The sequence below is a fragment of the Urocitellus parryii genome, chromosome 8 (genome assembly GCF_045843805.1).
Source record: "Urocitellus parryii isolate mUroPar1 chromosome 8, mUroPar1.hap1, whole genome shotgun sequence".
Lineage (NCBI taxonomy): Eukaryota > Metazoa > Chordata > Mammalia > Rodentia > Sciuridae > Urocitellus > Urocitellus parryii.
The window spans coordinates 43,747,644-43,768,350 of NC_135538.1; the positions used below are offsets into that span (position 1 = coordinate 43,747,644).

General features: G+C 39.6%; 1 protein-coding gene across 2 annotated transcripts in view; it reads left to right on the plus strand.

Annotated features, from left to right (window-relative positions):
- Nucleotides 1–535: 535 nt before the first annotated feature.
- Man1a1 (mannosidase alpha class 1A member 1) overlaps nucleotides 536–20,707 on the plus strand; it is a 169,089-nt gene continuing 148,917 nt past the window's right edge. Inside the window, exons 1-2 of one of the 2 annotated variants that reach the window (XM_026394091.2) lie at nucleotides 536–647; nucleotides 1,877–2,737. In XM_026394091.2, the coding sequence (XP_026249876.1) occupies nucleotides 621–647; nucleotides 1,877–2,737 (888 nt within the window). In that variant the 5' untranslated portion in view covers nucleotides 536–620. Of the gene's footprint in view, nucleotides 648–1,404; nucleotides 1,616–1,876; nucleotides 2,738–20,707 lie in introns of those variants that run through there. The other variant, XM_077801643.1, reaches the window with a different exon arrangement.

Below are 20,707 nucleotides of genomic sequence, written 5' to 3' on the forward strand. Positions count from 1 at the left end.
AAATAAATATATCAAGCAATAATAGCTAAAATCAATACGTATATGAAAACTGCAATAGGATTTCTGATTTAGTTTTGTATTTTCTCATACAGTCTAACACCTGAAAACAACCATATTGTGGGCACCTTCCTGAACGGTGTCAGCTATGTCCTTTGTTATAAGACAACAAGCAGAAACAGAACTAAAATCACATTTCCAGAGTAGGGTGAGGCTAAGACAAGGCTGCTACAAACTAGCTTTCAGTAATGGGAAGTCAGTCAACTTTTTTTTTTTTCCTGATTACCCCTTACTGTAGCAAAGGGGGAATCAGGAACACATTTTGGAAAATAATGCTGGCCAGCCCTCTGGGGGCGGGGGGGGGTAGTGGGTTACCTACCGATTGGATCCTAAAGTCTTTCTATGTGGTATCAGCAGAGACCAGGACATTCCATGCGATGTCATGGGAGGTGGAGCCAGTCTCCATGACATTCCTTGAGATATCAAATACTGTAAGGCTGTGTTGAAAACATTCTATTGGACCCAGTCCTTACTTCGCTGGAAGTACTCGGATCCAAGACTTAATTTCAACAGTATTCAATTTATTGCTTGAAGCTCTGGCAGCATAAAACTGACTCCTTTGAATGGAAAATCTGACCAACTGCTATGAGGTAAATGAATTTCGAAAGTGAGGGTGGGCGGGGGAAGCACACAACTTTATTTTGAAGGGGGAAAGGGTGCATAGGAAGAGTCCTAGGCATCCACAAAACCATAAGTCTCTGAGGATGTAAAAGGATGTTATTCAGATAGACCAGAGTGCTCAAGAGCTCTCACATCATGGTTCTTCTAACGAGGAACTTTGGTTTAACTGCTATTGAGCACCGGGGAATCTCTGCCTTGGGTAAAAACAGGGTAATTGGAGAAAAAGACGCGCCTCGGAACGACTCAGTGCCCTGCGATCTACTGCCTTTTCCGGGACCCCTGGCAGTGGGTCCCCGACCGCTACGCCAGGTGCTATCCAAAAGCGAGTCCAGGAGGTTCAGCTTCAACCCCAGGTGCCTCCCGGATCTCTGGAGAACCCACCACCCCTGGGACCCGAGCCTGAGGCCCCCGCGGAATAAACTCGGGGACCTGAGTCCGCCGCCTCTTCAACCCAGGGCCTCCACGCGGGTCTGATCGCCCTGCTCCCGGTGGCTCCAGCCCGCCTCGCGCCTCCAGGACCAGCGACCTCCCCGCCCCCGGCCGGGCCCCCGCGAGGCTGCGCTTCCCGTAAACTCCCCGCCCCGCACGGCCCCCTCCCCGCCTCGGCTCCACCCCCGCGGGACCCTGGGCGGCGTAAGATTGGCCCGGCCTCGCTGTCACTCTCCGGACGCGTCACCGCCCTCGTTTCCGACCGCCCGGAGACCGGCAGTGATATTAGTGCTCGCGGGGCCGTGGTGGAGGGCATCGTGCTGCTCTGACCGTTCTGACTTACCCGCGGGTGGGCGCACTCGCCCACCTGAGTCGCGGCGGGGACTGCAGGGCAGCCCGGGCTGCACGCTCAGTCGCCTCTGGAAAGAGGCAGCCGATCTCGGCTCGGAGATGGAGAGCGGGCGAAGTTGAGGAGCCCCCTACCCACGCTGCGCTTTTCCTGACAGAGGTGCGCTGCCCCCTCCAGGGGGTGTCCGCCAGCTTCTCTGCCCCAGGTGTGCGCGGGACATCCTCTACCCCCCGGGACTCGAAAACTTCACCTCAAGTCCAAAGAGTGGGTTGCGAGGGCGGTGCCCGGAGCTGGACGCAGGGTCTCTGAGCCGGGGGAGCTGTCCTGACGGCTCGCCAGGCCGTCGGAGGGCGGAGACCCGCTGGAAACTTTATCGTGATTCTCCTAATTACTATGTTTTACTGTTTTCTCTCCCCGCAGGCGCTGCAGCCAGCCGTGTGTCACGCGTGCTTGTTTGCAAAGGGAGCCGCCCCGGGGAGAAGATTCGGAGGGGAGTTGTTTCCCCTGGGGAGACCTGCAGCCCAGCGGAGCGGTTCGGGCGGCCTGGATGCGCAGGACCCAGCCCCGCAGCCGCTGACGCCCGGCAGCGGCGAAGTTTGGCTGCTGACCCGCTCGGCGCCGGGCCACTGGACAGACGGCCGCCCGGCGGCCGCGGCGGCGGCAGCGATGCCCGTGGGGGGCCTGTTGCCGCTCTTCAGCAGTCCCGCGGGCGGCGGTCTGGGCGGCGGTCTGGGTGGGGGGCTCGGCAGCGGCGGCAGCAGGAAGGGGTCGGGCCCCTCCGCCTTCCGCCTGACGGAGAAGTTCGTGCTGCTTCTGGTGTTCAGCGCCTTCATCACTCTCTGCTTCGGGGCAATATTCTTCCTTCCCGACTCCTCCAAGCTGCTCAGTGGAGTCCTGTTCCACTCCAGCCCCGCCTTGCAGCCGGCCGCCGACCACAAGCCTGGGCCCGGGGCGCGAGCCGAGGACTCAGCGGAGGGGCTACCCCGGCTCCGGGAGGAGGGCGCGCCCGGGAATCCCGCGGCCGCCCTGGAGGACAACTTGGCCAGGATCCGCGAAAACCACGAGCGGGCTCTCAGGGAAGCCAAAGAGACCCTGCAGAAGCTGCCAGAGGAGATCCAAAGAGACATCCTGCTGGAGAAGGAGAAGGTAGCCCAGGACCAGCTGCGTGACAAGGATCCTTTCAGAGGGTTGCCAGAGGTGGACTTTGTGCCTCCCATTGGAGTGGAGAACCGGGAGCCTGCGGATGAAGCTATCCGTGAGAAGAGGGCAAAGATCGTAGAGGTGAGTGCATCATGTCATAATCCCTCCCAGTTAGCTGTTTTTCTGGGAGAAATGGCAAACCTTTGAAACTCTGAAGACTGCAACATTACCCTGTAGTGGGAGATGGAGGTTTTCCTCTTCCACCAGGTGCTATGTCAAAGGTTCTTTCATTTTCCTTTTTTTAGTTTTATAGTAGATGTAGCTAATTACGATATATGCTGAATCCCATTGCTTTTAACTTGCATGCTGTGGTGAACTTAAGCCATATGAAGTTGGTGTTAATACATCTGCTGGTGATAGACAAACCTCTACTGGCTGTATACATTTAGTAGTCTGGATACAGTACAGTGAAGGTACTTTACAGCCCCCCTAATATGGCTTGGAAGTGGCTTTAAAAGTGAAGCTTGCCAGTAAACCAAAGCCTCATTCAACCAGAATGTAAAAGTACTATCAGCAAGCCAGAGCTCCTTAGCGTTCAGTCATATGGCCCCATTCTGCCAGGTGGCATTTTGTGTGTACTTATAAAGTCAAAAGGTGAAACTGGAGAACTTCCCATCATAGGAGGTATACTATTGTTTACTTTTCAAAAAAAAAATGAAAATTTAGCCAGTCTACTAACTGTATTTCTAGTGCATAGTCAGAAATAGGGTATTCCATGTGAAGCAACAGGTTTGCTTCATAACAGCACAATAATAACAAACTTAATCTGGGACAAACATAGACTTTGATAAATCCTCTGTAATTTCTTTATGTAATTTGTAGTTAGAACTCATAACATGTGATTAGTTCATGAGCAGCTTAAAGCTTAAGGAGACCTTAAACATCATTTCAGGCTGTCATTGCAGTGATGAAAGTTTAAGAGTCCAGAGCTCAAGAATCAGTTAGTGATCAGGTAGGGAATTGAATTAGGACCCTGGGACTTCTTCCCAATCACCTGTCACCAGGATGTCTATGGTCTTGCTCCCTTCCAGAGTTGCTGCCCTATGTGAAACGATGCCAGCCTGGGTTTTACTGAGAATTAAGAGCTGTAGGAACCATATTTAAAGCGTGTCATCCCAAATCTTGAGCAGTTTTCTAAAATACATTATGAATGGAGGTAATATTTTTTTGCCATTTTGAAAAATGATACATAGTGTCTGTGAAAATAAATTTTGTGTTTTGATGTTGGGTCAGTAATCAGGAAAGGAAGTTTCCTGGTCCCATTTTCAGAGAGGAAACAGAATTTTGAGGTGGTAAAGATGAAGGTTAAGTGGCTGCAGAATAGAGGCTGATAGATTGCCACAGCATTTTTACTTTAACATAAGACTAGGGTAAGCTGGGTAAGCTGTAGTTAAGCAAGTTAAAGTGAATTTGGGTCCTTTTCAGTTTTCCCTAGGAAGAGTTCCTTTATCCTCTGCCCTGCACATAGCTTTCTTCAGTAATGCTTCAGCTTCCCGCTTCTTTGAGACTCCTGGTCAGGCACAGAACCAAGACCTGGGGGGATGGATTCTACTCTCTTGAACAACTCTCTAGCAGTTTCCCTTTTCCTTGAAATCCTTTCAGTATCACCAAACCAGGAGGGTGAAACAAAGCTCTGCCTCTTCCCAAACATCCTGCCATCCTCATCTTTCAGGTTCTGTAAAAATATCCAACCCAAACCATGGGAAAGCAACCCTAAATGATATTTATGTGCTTGTTCCCTTTAAACTTGAAGAAAGCAACCTGTGCATTTCATGCCTGTAGTTCATATGAGCTGCAGGTTAGCACACATCACAGTTTTCTGAGTAAGATTTTAAATACCAAAGATGTACAGGTATAAAAAGCTGTTGTTACTGACCAGTAGTGATTAAAAGTGCTTTTACAGCAGAAGCAGTGATACAATAGTAGTCCATTCAGGTTAACAGTACGTGTATCTATTTCTATTGGATCCACCTCATCTATATCTCTAAATCCAAAGTTCTTAATTTACCATGTTAAGGAAATTTATGTAGTCTCTGTTGAAAGTGTGGTGCCAACATCTTAGCATCAAAATGTGTTGAAATTGCCCAGTCTTGCAAAAAGTTGTAGAGTTCAGTGTGTTCTTTAAAATTCCATGTTGTGAAAACCCAAAATAGCTAGCATAATTAGTTGCAGTGGTTGGTCAAAGGCCAATGGGGGTAAAATGGATTATGTTTTTCATCAGATTAGTTCAAGCAGATGTAGTCCTTTGTTTAAAAAAAAAAAAAAGTAATGCATGCTGCTCTAAAAGAATTTGGTGAGTGAGTGGTTTTAGGAGGAAAAAGTGGTTGCCCATTGTAAGTAAAGCAGTAGACTTCATACAAGTAAGATTTGGTTTCAGTTACCCCTCTGGGCTTCTAGTAATGAACCAATGAATCTTTGCTTTGGTTTTGTTCTTGTTCCTATGCTTTCTAGATCTTTTTTTTAATACTTACATTCTTTATCATACCTGACTGTACCAAAATTTTTATAGTTAAAATTTAGAAAATATAAGTAGGCCTAACATGTTGGGTCTTGGGCTGTAACTTAAGTCAAACTCTTATAAATGTGGCTCCAAGGCAGTTAATACTGTTTTTCATAATGCTGATACAGTTGGGTTATTGGTCCCACAGTAACTTTTTAACAGATTTGTGTTTTAGGGGAGATACTTAATTTCAAATTGGACATTGCCTAGTGCCCTTTCCAAAAAAGATGTTAAGTGACTTCCACTACTAATTTGTTGGATGATAAATCTTTGATGTAATATTTCAAATTAAAATTATGATTTTCCTGGACTTACCCCTGTGAAAATTTTGTCAATACTCTGTAAATGCATTTACTCTGGAATTTCCCTGAAATTCATAATGCGTACAGAATTACTATTTATTTTCATGAATTGGATCTTCTTGAAATTATACTCAAGTTGCCCTTAGCTTTAAAAAGCAGTGTTAGAATAATGAAGCTGGAAGCTAAAATAGCACCATGGAATTTTTAGAAAAATAGTCCATTTTCCCCTTTACTTCACCCTTTTTTAAAAATTAGGAAGTATTCTTAGTTTTTTTTTTTTTTTTTGGTAGTGGTAGGGAGGTGGGTAGAGGAGTTCTACACAATGAGCTTGCCCTGTCCTTTAAGATTAGAACCCTAATCCAGTTTGGAAGGTGAATATTTTATTTTTCCATTTCCTGGAAGTATGAGGATTTCTCAGTAATAGATCAAAGACAAATTGTCCCTTCTTAAACTGGAGTCCCCACCAACATAAGAGGCACATGGGGCTTGTGCAGTTTGTCATCCTTCTATCAAATAAGGCTTTGGGATCCATCAATTCTTGGGACACAGATATCTGCTCGGTTTTTCAAAAGAGGCTTTAAAAAATTATTATTATTATTATTCCCTACTTGTATAATCATAAATTTAAGGAAAATTTCCATATTGGTGGTGATTGGTTAAAATATATTTTTATTATATTTTACACTAATCTTGTATGTATAGCCTTGGGAAAAGTATATCATTTATATGAACTATTAGCTTTTGGTAGAGATCAGATGTGGGAATAATCTCAGCAGAGTAAAACAAAAGAGAACACTCTTTATTTTATTTTATTTTTTACAGTAATGGAGATTAAACTCAGAGCCTTGCACATTCTAGGCAAGTGTTCTACCACTGAGCTACATTTCTACCCCACTTTTACTTAGGTTACTGGTATAGGTAGTTCTGGTATGGAAAATATTAATTACAAAGTAATAAAAGTGACAGATTGAAGACCTGACCTGAGGGGTTTAGACACCCTTGGGTGCTTCCTTTGAAACTGCTCCCTGCTCTGGGACACACAACATACTGAACAGAGGCCATTGTGAGACTGATCCATTCAGGGGCTCTTCCCTAGACCAGAGAGGACATGGAGTGTTTCTGAAGGTTTCTCTCTTCAACAAGTAAATGAATCAGTTAAGATTTCAACAGTGTAAGTACTAGAGTAGATGCTGACTGTTGAATGTCAATATACAAAATTAAGAAAAGATTGTCACTGGGTACTTAATTATGTGCAGCTATAAGTTATTGATAATTTCTTCAACAGGAGTATTCTGCCTTCCTGTTAATAGGCAACTAAGATTCGCATAAAAGTACTAATACAGGATTTAGAACCTAGTTAGAATTATGAAAGGAGATTGAAAAACATCCATTTTCAAATCAATGTATCGTTTCTTTATGACCTAATAAATTGAATTGTGTTGAGAAATTGAGTCTAGTATTTTATATATAAAAATTCCTTTGTATGAGATCTGATTTTTTATAATTCATTGTAGAACTTACATAAATTAGATTATTCATAAACTATAGTAGTACAAATAAATATTTCATCAAACTGTGGTAGCATGCATTCTTTGTTAAAGTGAGCTTTAAGTATATGTCTCAAGGTCAGAGGGAGGAATACAGATCTGTGTGAGGAATTAAGGGTAAGAGTATCAGGGAATCAGTATTGCACAGGAACCTGCTTATACGTCCTAGCCCAATAGAGTCCCTGTAGCCCTTTAATTTCTCTGTACCCTACAAAATCATGAACATACGTGTTTGTGAAAGATGAGTTTAGACTTGTCAAAATAAGAGTAACCATTGTGGACTCCAGAAATAGTGTAATAGGTTTGGCAAAATGGTCTTCCTCTAAGTAGATAAAAATGATAAAGAAGAAATCTGTTTAGGGAAGAGTTTCCTTGTTAGAGGAAAATAAGTCTTGACTTTTCCCTCAGCATTCTTAGCCTACAGCTCTGTTTGGTGTTTCGTAATTGTATTACCTGTATCCACCCTCACCACCCATGTCTGTTGAAAGGCCCTTTGCACAAACTATACAAATTGTTTTTTTCTGTTTCCATCAATATGCCATAAAGTAGTGACTTTAAATCTTATATTTTTGAAAACTAAACATATGCTCTAAGTCATACAGTACTATATGTGATTGAGACCTTAGAGACAACTCATTCATTTTATCGTACATGCAACCAAGACACCATGAATGTTCTGGAAATCACATCACCAGTTAGTGGCAGAGTTAAAATTCAAAGTCCAATCCTCAGTAAGTTTTGCTCACTATCCCCTGCACAACTTGACTACTAAATAAAACTCTAAAGAAGTATATTAATTACCCATATTTATTATTTGCAGAACCTAATGTAGAGTATGAAACATGTGCAGTATAATTCTACAATATTATAGATTTGGTCTCATCTTAGATTTTTAAGTTTTTAAAATCATACCAATGGAATGATGGGGAAGACTTGTTGTTTTTAAAGCCACCCAGAGAAAGTTTGATATGAAGTTTTTTTTTTTTCTCTTTATAAAAGTCTCTGCAGGAAGCAGAGGCATTTGTAATTATTCAATTGAACATTCTTTTTGAAGAGAAGTGGGGAGGAAGAAAGAGAGAAAGGAAGAAAGAAAGAGTTGCAGCATATAAGAAAGGCATGTGTAGGTGCCCAGAGAAGAAGGGTGTGATGACTTGGGGGAATTCTTTCAAACTACAAATATCTGTGCTCTTCTGATGTTGTGCTATGGATAACAAAAAAGTGACAGCTAACCTGAAATCATGCTATTTAAAAGAAAAGTGACTTGGAAAATAAAAATACTCTTAAGGATAATAAATAAATAAATAAACAAACAAACAAACAAATAAATAAATAAATAAATAAATAAATGGCATACATTTAAAAACCACACCAATCTATGGGTCATTCTCTCTACTCAAGTAAGTTCTGAAGAGTCTCCATTTGGGTGCCTTTTCTTATCTGCTCCATCCATTTGCAGAGATGTGGTTAGAAGGGTGGATTCTTTACTCAGATTACCTGGGTCTGTATCTATCTGCCTCTTCCTCTCACTAACTTTGTGATCTTCAGCAAATTGCTTCATCTCTCAGAGCTTCAGTTTCCTCACTGGAAAAACAGAGTTAATAATAGTGCCTATTTGATTGGATCCTAAGGCTTAAAAATTTGATCCTGCACAATAAAGCACTTAGAATGGTATCAGGCATACAGTGACGGTTACTGGTCAACACCTAAGGCCATCAAGCCATGATTGCATTGTTCCAGATACTGCCTAATAAGTGAGAAAAGTGGGTAATGAAATTTAGAAGGCTATCAAAAAAAAAAAAACAGTTAAAATTATTTTCTCAAAGCTTAAAGGGTTATGTTTTCAGTTCAACTAAAGAATCTCTTCATTTCCCCTAAAACTTTAGGTATCCTTAAAATTATACCCACTGCATATATTTCTTCAGCTTCTGTACTTCAAAATTTATGTGCAAAAATTAAGTTGTCTCTTTCTCACAGTCGAACGTGCTTGTTCCTGAAGTGCCATCTTCTCAGAGTAGTCACAGTTGAGTTATCCCCTTAAGCTCTGAAATTATTCCTCAAAAAATAGAGAGATGGAAAACAGTGAATTTGAATCTGTTTTGTTTTTGGAAGAATATTTTTAAGAAGTAGGATGAAACTTGTTTTAGACTGAGCAAAACTTATAATAATTGTGATAAATCTTATTACCAGGGTTTAGTTCGTCACCCAGTAGTTAAATGTTGCATAAATCAATTATATTTCGTAGCTTAAAGAGTTTGGCTTTTTAAAGGAATTTCACGTTGAATTTAGGTGTATTAACCTTTCAAGCCCAGAAGGACCTCAGCACTCATCCTACATATACACAGTAGGGGCTGCTAAAGTGTATGTCCCTGAGGTCGTCCCAGAGTACCAAGGACAGAGCAGAGAACTGCTGTTGCAGTGACCAGGCCCCATCAGCCTGTGATATCCTGGATTCTTAATGAGAGGTTGTGCTTTGGAGACTTGGCATCCTGGGCCCTCCCTTCTCATCTAGGAATGGCAGCTTCGCTGAGAACATCCTAAAGGGATGGAATAGCTTTGCTTGAGAAGGTACTGCCTGAGAGAACAGTATTGGCTAATTCCTTCCTCTGAGGAATGTGGCCAGGCTGCCCCACCCCCAGGGAGTCCTGATAAAGACTTCTGTGATCATTAAGTACTTGAAAGAAAACCAAATGAGATTAAGGTTTAAGAGCCTTTAAGAGTCACAGCCCTCATTTCTGTCATGAATGCTCTGGCAGTTGCTTTAGGTACATCAGAGCCCAGCAGTCCTGCACATAGTCCAGAAGAGAGATAATAAAATTAAAAAGTGCAAGTAGCTTTTGTATTTATTTGACTTTGGTAACTAGAATGGCTCCCTCACGCTCATCTTTTGTCAGTCCGTTAGTCTCCCTGGCTCTTAAATTTATCAAAATCCCAGTCCTTGATTTGCTCTACTGTTTTCTGATCACTATTATTCTACATCCTCCGTACAGGTGACATTCAGACCAGCCTCAAATGACATTTTTCAGGTACTTACCTGTGGGACACCTGCCTCTATTCCCTTGTATGGGGGAGTTCAGTGAGAACTTGGTATGAGAGAGGGCGTGGAAAAGAGAATGAAACCTGATGGCCTCCAAGTTCTGAATGGGTGGTTTAATAAAAACAATACTTGCTGCAGCACTAGTGAGGAAGTCAGTTTGCATATGCTAGGAGTCTGTGGGAAGGGTGTGGTGGTAATTGATGTAAGTAGGCCTATGAGTGACTAGTTGAGAAAGGGAACTCACACCATCCCATCCAAAGACCACGGAGTTATTGCTGGAGTCTCCAGTTCTGCCAAATCCTTCTTATTGAATAGCATTTTCAGAGTCCCTTGAAGAGCAAGTGATCCTTCTAAGAGACAAGAGAGTCTCAGAGATAAAGACTAACCCACACTGGAGGTGGCAGTCCAACTTCCCTGAGCTGAGGTTTTAGGACGTGCTTGACCCTAGTTTCTCTTTCATAGGAATGAATATATATTCATATATATATGTGCTGGAGCTAGTAAAAGATGTGTTTATTTTTATCAGGGCATAAGCAAAAAGGACAGACCTGTGGAAATGTTATAGTAGGACAGGGACGTGTACCCAGTCTCATCTCCAACTGCCTGAAATTTCTCCCTTTCTTGGATGTATGACTTCTTGAAGGCTGTTCTTAATGGAATATCATTAACGATGCTCAGTAGAAATTATTGTACAGGAGATTTGTTATGGCAAGGGAGAAAAATAGGTTTGTAGAATGAGAAACTATCTTTCTTTGTGTCTTTTCATTATAAACAAATGTCTCCTCTGGAAAGAAAAGTTTAAAAGCACACAGGAGTAGAAAAAAGAAAAACAATCCTTCATACTCCTATCAGTTGCAGAAGGGTCAATTCTCCCCTCTCCTGTCCAATGTTAATTGTTTTTCCCTACAGTTAAGACCACACTGTAGACGCATTTTTGTTTTGTTTTGCAGTGATGGATATTGGACCCAGGCCTTGCGCATGCTAGACAAGCACTCTACCCCTGCACTGTAACTCCAGACCTCATCTTCTTTTAATATGTGATTTGATTTGATTTTAGGTACCATTGAACTCAGGGGCATTCTACCACTGAGCTACATCCCCAGCCCTCTTTTGTATTTTATTTAGAGACAGGGTCTCACTGAGTTGCTTAGTGCCTTGCTTTTGTTGAAGCTTGCTTTGAAATTGCAATCCTCCTACCTTAGCCTCCTGAGCTGCTGGGATTATACACATGCACAGACATGCCCGGATGATATGTCATTTTATGATAGCATAATATATCAAAAGGTTCCTACTGTAACCATTTCCTTGGACCTGAGCATTTAGCTTATTTCCTTTTTTGTTTGTTTGTTTTTAAATTTTAAAAATGCCAAGATAAATGCTTTTTTTTTAATATATCTTTTTTTAAGGCCTTTTTTAAATTGATTGTTCCATACATTACAGAGCTCTTGATAAATCATCTTTCATACATTTGACTCCATTGGGTTTTGAACTCCCATTTCTACCCCAAATACAGATAGCAGAATCACATCTGTTACATACTAAGATAAATGCTTTTGTCTAGAAATTTTATCTCACTTCTCATTGCTCCCCATTTCTATAAGTAGAATTTTCCTCCCTTAAATTTCTAGAAGGGGTAAATGAATGGACTAAAAGTTTTAGTACTTTTTTTTTTTTTGTACTGGGGATTAAACTCAGGGGCATTCGACCACTGAGCCATATCCCTAGTCCTGTTTTTGTATTTTATTTAGAGACAGGGTCTCATTGAGTTGCTTAGTGCCTTGCTTTTGCTGAGGCTGGCTTCGAACACGCAATTCTCCTTTCTTAGCCTCCTAAACTGCTGGGATTACAGGCATGCACCACCATGCCCAGTGTTTTTAATACATTTGATGGATAACTTTCCAAAACTCATTTGTACTCCCACCTGTGAAATAATGAATGTAATCTATTGAATCTTTATAAGTTTTATAGGTGATGAAACAGTGTCTTATATTTTTAATTTGCCTTTGATTAACATTTGTCCTGTGTTGGTTGACTAGCTGCACTTCCTTGTTGTGAGCTGTACAGAACCAGGAAGTTTTTACAGGAGCAGGATTGGGACAAAGGCAGAACTTGGAGGCCTTAGGGGTTCAGATACCAGAGGAGATAGTTCTGGCAAGCTGGCTGGAGGGATGTGATCTCCTAGGGAAGTAAAGTCCTGAAGGACTCCAGTTTTAGTAATAAAAAAATAAAAATTAAAAATTAAGAAAAAATTTACAACAAATTACTTCTTCCCTGAGTTAGACAGGAAGTTAGGTTAGGAAGTACTTCTGTTGATAGGAGATTTTACCCAACAGTTTGGGATACTCCACTTTCCCTCACTGAGACCCAGTTTCACTGAGCTCATCTGCATTTTAAATTACTGGGATTTGTTCAGCAGAGATCAGATTAGCCTCTGGAGATCTTCCGAAAGCAGAATGGTCTTCCTCTGTTAGGACGATTTTCTAGAATTTTAAGATCATAGTTGAAGATAAGAAATAGTACAAACAGAATTTCAAAAATGATTTTAATGACAGAAAATGATGAGTTCTTTTTTTGGTTTTTCTTCTTTTGGTAGTGGGGATTGAACCAAGGTGTGCTGTAACACTGAGCTTTACCCCAGCCCTTTAAAAAAAATTTTTTTTTTTTCTTTTTTGAGACTGGATCTTGCTAAATTGCTTAGGGCCTAAGCTGCCAAGGTTGGCCTCAAACTTGTGATCCCTCAGCCCTGTCTCCCACCCCTCTGAGTTGCTAGGATTACAAGCTTGCACTACCGTGTATCGGGTTGTACGGTTGTACATTCTTAAAAAGTTAAATTCTTTTAAAAAATGAACCAATAAAATACCATTCATAACATTTTATAACAATGTATATTCTTATGTTTGAATGAGCAGACAGCTCTTTCATATGTTAGAGACCTTCGGTGTTTTAAATAAGTTAAATATACATTTTTGTCTAAGGCATGCTATATCTAAATAACAAAAAAGCATGATTTTTTTATGTTTTTTTTTTTTTTGTTTGGGTGAAATTTGGGCCTAGTGTATTTGTTTGGTTTTGGTGGGGGTTTTGTTTGTTTGTTAGCTGATTCCTTTAAGTCGAGTGCTTTTAGTAATGATTTTTAGGATTTTTAGTTAAGAGTTGCATATTTCAAAATGTGTTTGTTTGTATTCTGACCTCAGTTATTTTGTGAAACTCTGACACCAGAACTATTTAAATTTGGCTTTGAGGCCATGTTAACATGATGAATAATGACGGACATAAATGAACTATATTATTTTTGTAAATTGTGGCTTGAGATGATAGTAATTTTAGAATATAAGATGCTGATCTCTGAGGCATGTTATTTCTGTAGTCAACTGGCAGTGCTGAATATTATATCTAGTCAACTACAGGTTTTCAGCTCATAATTAGAATGCCAGAGCAGTCCATATTGTGATTTAAGGGGTTATTAGCTCAAGTCAGCAACTTTATAAGGAATTCTTATTAAGACTTATGAAGGGAACTTTATGTAGTAAAAAGGGGATTTTATAATTGACATGTATTTAATAGATTGTATACATTCATTCATGTTAAGTACTTGGCTAGTCTTCATCCTCCTGGGATTACTTAACCTAGAATGCGTAATGAAGAACTCAGTAGCTTTAAAAGGGGAGGGGTGGATTTGAGGAGCATGAAAAATGAAGATGATTTATTAACTACTGTTGAAAGCTGCATTAGCAGTTAGAGTGAATAAAAATTATGATTTATTAAGTATTCTATCAGTATTAAGATAAAGCCATGCTGTAGGTTAGAAGTACTTGCTTTTTCCTCTCACTCCAAAAACATAGAATTTCTGTGGCATAGCTCTTTATTGTCATTGATCTGTTCCAGAACTATCATACTGGGGTTGAGGAACCTTCCCTATTTATCATATGTCCTCCAGGTCAGCTAGCTCTGGTCCTTGCCCATAAGAGGACCCGGTAAATATTTGATAAATGAATATGTTTAAACACACACACAGGCAGGAGTTACTCAGGTTAAGTTTGACTGCCTTCTAAGTAATTACACATTCCTAAAGGGTGTCCACCCATCTTTGAACTCTTTTCCCCACAGTATGCATGAGCTGCAAGGTGTTGTCTTTGGAGGAGTCTTCATTTTTTATTTTATTTTTTAGAGCAGGGTCAAAAGTCTAAGTATATGATCAAGTGAATAAAGAGACTAATGAATGTAGAAAAATAACCATTTTTAGCTTTAAAGCTATTTTTAAAAAATATTTTTTTATTTGTAGATGGACACAATACCTTTATTTTATTTGTTTATTTTTATGTGGTTCCGGGGATCAAACCCAGTGCCTCATGCATGCTAGGCAAGCTCTCTACCACTGAGCCACAACCCTGGCCTACTTTTAAATCTATTTTTCAGAATGATTTTTATAAAATAAAAATGGTATTTGTTCCTTACATGACTTGTAAACTGTCTGTGAAAGTGGATCATAAAAAAATCTTTTGAGTAAATGTAATATTGCTGAAATGAATGTAGATAATTGTGAGATTTCTTTAAAGGTCAACACTTACTTAAATAAAAAAAAAATCTCTGTTTTTACTGTTGAAAAGTCAATCTGCCTTATAGTTACACCCAGTACTTTGTTTTCCAGGTATGTGATTTTTAAATTAGACTTCTGTTCATTATTTCTAGAGTTATGGCTATATTTTATGTTTACTATCATTTTTCTTATCTTTCCATTTTATACATTAAACACCTAATTCAAATGTTGGGTTTTCTTTTTCTTTTCACTTTCCCATTCTAGCTAAAGTTTTTGAGAAAATAGTGTTTTAATAAGTAAGGCTTATAGTGCCACACAGATTAAAAAGTCATAGGTTAGGTATTATTTTCTACTAGAGAATTCAGAATTTTTTTTTAAAGAGAGAGAGAGAGAGAAAAGAGAGAGAGAATTTTTTAATATTTATTTTTTAGTTTTCTGTGGACACAACATCTTTATTTTATTTTTATGTGGTGCTGAGGATCGAACCCAGCGCCCCACGCATGCCACGCAAGCGCGTTACCCCTTGGGCCACATCCCCAGCCCCCCAAAGAAGAGGTAACATTTGATAGAAAAAAACCTTAGTCTTCTGTTTCCCCAGTTTATATTATATCTCCTGAAAAATGCTCTCTCATAAATTATTACATGGCAGAAGTTCTGTGAATTTTATAAATTTGTAAATGGTCCCCTTTCTAATCCATTATGTAGATTACTATTAATCTTCCTAAAATACCATGTCTCTTGTTGTTATCCAAGGAGAGTTTCAGTGGTCCTTCATTTCCTGTAACGTATCCATTGAATCTGACATTCTTAAGAATCCATCCGCTGGAGGGTATGTAAGAACATAGATTACAGGGCTCTGTCCCCAGAGTTTCTTACTCAGTAGGTATGGGTGGACCCCAGAAGTTGCATTTTTAACATGTCCCAGGTAATGCGAATGCCAACAGTGACTTCACTTCGAAGAAAATTGCTCTAGAAGTTACAGCTCTCTAGCTTAGCATCCATTGTCTTCTCAACATCTTGCTTCTCTTTCATATCTCCTCTAATGCACAGTGAAGGATTCTGTTCTTTCACTAACTTTGCATATTCTCCAAAACAGGATTTCACCCTGTTTTCTTTGTTGATCTCACTTGCTCAAAATCTATGTTACCATCAAGCCCTTTCTACATTCTCAACCTTTACTGAGTTTTCCCTTCTCCAAATCCCCATGCCATTTATTTCTTTCTGTCTTTGGACATGCTCTTGATAATTTCACAAGCATGTTACCTTCCTACTAATTTCAGACTCGTTAAACATAGAGACACCTTTTCCTATCCCATAAGTTCATGGCCCAAATTTGATAATAGAAAATGACTCATCTTAAATGTAACCAAAATGAAGGAACAACTTATGTATGTAACCAAAATTCTTCACAACCTGGTTAGATTGTGAGGCAATATGCCAGAGGGGAAATACTTCTGAGTTTCCCTATCCACACCTGTGAAATGAGGCTAATAATTCTCTTTTGCAGAATTGTTATAAGCATTAAAATAGAAATGTATGCGACTGTCTGGGCACAATGTCTGGCATGTGGCATTATTCAGTAAATAACATTTATTAGTAACTGGGGATTAGTGGAAGTAATAAGCTTGGACTTTTATTAAGAAAAAGCATTGGTAAGTAAATTGGATTCAGGAAGTTATTTCCAGGAAAGAAGAGGAAGTTTTGCTGAAGTATCGCTCTGTTGACCAATAGCTTATATTTTCCATCGTTGCTTTCCCTTCTTAGCTGCTGTTGCCAAAATCCTTGCTTCCTGTGGCAGGAAAGTAAGCATTATTTGCCTTGTTTCCATTGTTTTGCCACCAAAGTGATGCTCCTCTTTAGGAAAACCTTAGAGAGGGTGTGGAATGGAGCAGTTTCTTACTGATTCATCAGGGTCCAGTTTCCTCTGACTTCCCAGCCCCATGTCACACTCTGATCTGGGAGCAGGAAAGAAAGCTGGGGTGAAGAGTGAAATCTGGAGAAAAACATTCAGAGCATCAGAAGAAATATTTTGTGAACTGATAAGAGGAAAGTGTTTCAGCTATGTGTATAAATTTAGCTCAATCATTAGGCATATGGTGCTTTCCACAGCCTTTCTTATAATATTCGTTGATTATTAGAACTGCCACAGCTTTAACTATATTGGCAGCAGACATTCCTAGTGCATTTAAGCAAGAATTGAAGAGTGAAATGGAAAAATTGAATTAATAATTTGTTTTCGGTGGGTTTTAATCTGCTTTTTATTAACTTTGTAGTTTATGCCTGGAGGATTAGATTTGGAAACACATCACCAACGAATGTTCTAAAAGTTTACTTCCCTTTATTGGAACTGTGTACTCAAAAAGACATTCTGAGGAACATTTTGCCTGCTTTTCGTGTTAACATCAAAAATGATATTTAAGTTCTTTGTATTCAACCTCAAATAATAGAAAACTTTAAATCCATAACATTGTTAATTTTCAGTTATTTATTGTTAGAATTCAAGGCAGGGCTTACTTAATAAAAACTGAGTGATATAAAAAGGTAAAGATATTCTCTGATAGACACAAGGGTATTTTTGTCTCCATTTTTCCTAGCTTTTAAAACTCCCCTAGTTCTATGTTTTTCAGTCTTAGAATTTTGAACTTGCTTGCCTTCAGCAGCAGCAAAAAATTTAAAAATTAAAATAAAGGGATCTATATCTCTTTCTTTCCTATGCCCTGTTAAATGTTTCAAAAAATGATCGAAAGCCATTATAATCTTATAAATTTAGGAAAGCGTTTTATCCTACGGTACAGCATAGTAAAGTGAACTGAAATACAGTGATTTAAAATGAGATGCCTAAGGGGAGTAGGGAAGGGCAGCACTGTTCATGTCTTCCTTTCTTAATGCTTCTTTAACATAGTCCCATTAGAATATGTCTGAGAGTCTGGGAATTCTGTGTATTACTTCTGTGGTGGTAGTTCTCCACCCACCTGTGATCTTGAGAATTACACTCTAGGTTTTCCTAAGGCAGACACCCTAATATTTGGACATTTAGAGTAGCAATGTCTTTGAGGATTAGGAAGCTTAACAAACTGTAATTCCAGGCACCTTGTCTAAGAAAACCAGATGAAATTCTTCATTAGGAAAACTACTGCGGGTGTGTGTATTCCTGACAGATGAAAGTTTTGATTTAAATTCTCTACTTTTGGCTGATGTGGCAATAGAGGCTTAGGATTTTAGCCACATTGTCACAGGTAATCAGGTGTTAATTTTAGCTTTTGTAATCTAGTAGTAGCTTGTACTTTACCGGTAATATTATACTTTCCCTAAACTGTTAATCACCTTTTATCCCTTCCTGTTTTTTCTTGGAGAGAGAAAATGTTAATGCCACAGCAAAAGAGTAGCAGAAGTGGGATCATACACGTTGCATGTGTCAGATTACGAGTCACCTTAGAAATCATGAATTGATTATGGTTATCAACTGGGACTGAGCAACACTGTCCTTTCCTGGAAACTCCAGGGTGGGTGGGCGGGGGTAATTCCAGACATAGAGACTTGAGCAAAGACAGATGAGTTTCCCTTGACCTGCCCAGTACTCGCTTCATTTTAGAATTGCTGAGGGAGAAAGCTGTCTAACCACGATTGGTTAGCATATCTGTGGGCCTTTGTCTCTCTGTAGAATTGTTCTAAAGACATCTCAAGAAGTCATGCCTTTGATTGATTTGAAATCTCAGTCTTACCATAGCTGGTGCTTCCCAAAACACAGGAGGATTTTTTTCTTTTTTTTTATTGGTTGTTCAAAACATTACAAAGCTCTTGACATATCATATTTCATACATTATATTCAAGTGGGTTATGAACTCCCATTTTTACCCCAAATACCGGAGGATTTTTACAGTCGGAACTTTAAGGGTGGCAAACCAAACTCGCAGTGAGGAGAGGGTTTTTCTCCACCACTAAGTGAGGCATATCACAAACCCCAGAGGACAGAGAGCACATTAATCGGCCATTAAAGAGAGCTACTGCTGTGTATAATTCATCCTGGAGTTTTATCATTGTTATATAACAGGACCCCAAGTTAGATATTTTTTAAGAGAATTTTACCTACATATGTAAAATAGGAATATTATTCCTTGACCTTTAAACCTCAGCAGCTATTGATTTGCAGGTATATTTGGTTTATGAATCTCAACTACTATAACAATGTCTGATATTTTTCACTTTTTCTCTAGGTTTAAAATAGAGGCAGCTGTTAAGAGCACATGTTTAATAGAAAGTCTAACTTCTCACTGTGTGCTATACTATGTACCCTCTTTCTCTTAGTAGAGCTAGTTATTCTTCTTGTCTCCTTAACTGATTTTCTGTGTAACTTGATCTATATATAATTAAAACCTCCAGTGACTTTGCATAGACTTTGCCATTTTAATTCTAGACTGGTAAAAATGATTCAAGAAAGTATAGCATACCATTTTTTTGAGTGTTTATTTCTTATTAGCCACTATTCTATCCACTTGTATATTCTTATTTAATTCTCAGACAGCCATGCCAGTTTGGTTTTATTTTCATAGGAAATTAAGTCTGAGAAAGGTCGAGCAAATTTACCAGGGTTACAGAGCTCCCGTGTGCCTCACTGGAGATCTGAACTTGGGTCTCTCTGGCCCTGCCATCCAACCTCCCCACCATCCTTTTCCTAAGCACTCACTCCTACTGGTCTCCTCAATGGCTCCTCAGTGCCTGGGTGTTGACATCTTGAGGATCTTGCCCACCTTGAGTGAGGACCCAGGACTCGTATGGTAGTTACTCCTTTGCCTGAGAAGGAAGCAGAGGGGAACATGGCATTGAGGCCTGGCCCTGTTTCCATCCCAGGTTATGCTAAACAACATGCTTTAATTATGAAAGTAAAACCTATGTTCACTTTGTTTGGAAAAGCCTCTTTAAGAGTAATATTGTATAACATTAAGCATTAATATACATTCATGTGTGCATATATACCTTAATAATATATATGTACATAATAAATACATGGTTGTATGTATGTATAATTATCTAAATAATGCTTTAAACATCAATGAAAGTAATTGGAGGCTCTGGAAAGTTGCTTAAATCAAAAGGAAGAGAATGATGGTAGTCATTGAAAGAAACGACATCTAAACTTGCTTCTTTTTCTCTCCATAGTTTTGGGACAACCGTGACTACTAAATTTTACAATATATAATCTTTCAAATATTTAATTTTAAGCAAGAGATTTCATAAAGTATAATCATAATAACATAAATGAAATTTGAATTCTAAGTTCACAGCAAACTATATTACCAAAAAAAGATGACTTTGAGTTCAAGTAACATATTGTTACTGACTTTACACTCAAGTTTTGTATAGGAGAGACAACAAAGGCATGGTCAACTGGTAATTAGAGATGCTCCCAGACAGTGTGGTAACTTTTTTTCAAAGTGTATACCCATGGGGGAGATATAGAAATCATTCACACCCAGCTAGTCTTAGAATTTTTTATATTGTTTTCCTTCAAAAATCAGATTAAGGATCATCTTTGAAAATGCTCCTTCTATACATATTGAAAAGTACCACGTATGCAAGGCACTGGAGGGTTAGCAGTCAGCAAAACAGATGAGCCTCTGCTACCATAGAATCCAATGATTAAAGTGCATACAAGCAGACCAAGAAGTATTGCAGTAGAGCAAGTAGATAGGATGTGCTGTGGGAGCAGGTGGTAGGGACAGTTAAATGAGATATGAGTTAACTCCAAATGTGCCACTCCAACATATTTGAATGATTCCAGAACCCTCTCTAAATGAAGTATTAGAGCACCCTGAGCGTGAGTGGGAGTTAGCCGGTGATGGGCAAGATGAAGAATGTTTCAGGATAGGCAAGGAGGTATGAGAAGGTGCTGAGTGTAGCCAGGTTGCTGGGCCAGTGTGGTGTAGCTGAGAAAAGAGGGCTAAGTAAGGGCTACAGCAGTAAAGAGGAGCAGAGATCTAGCCAGTTGTTTACACTTGATTTTGAATCTATGGGGAGTTATGGAAGATTTTAATCTGGGGAAATTATATCAAATTTGCATTTTCTAATAAGATAGAGTCAGGGACATATGATAGAAGGCTTGATCTAGATGCGAGGCAATGATAGCTGAAATA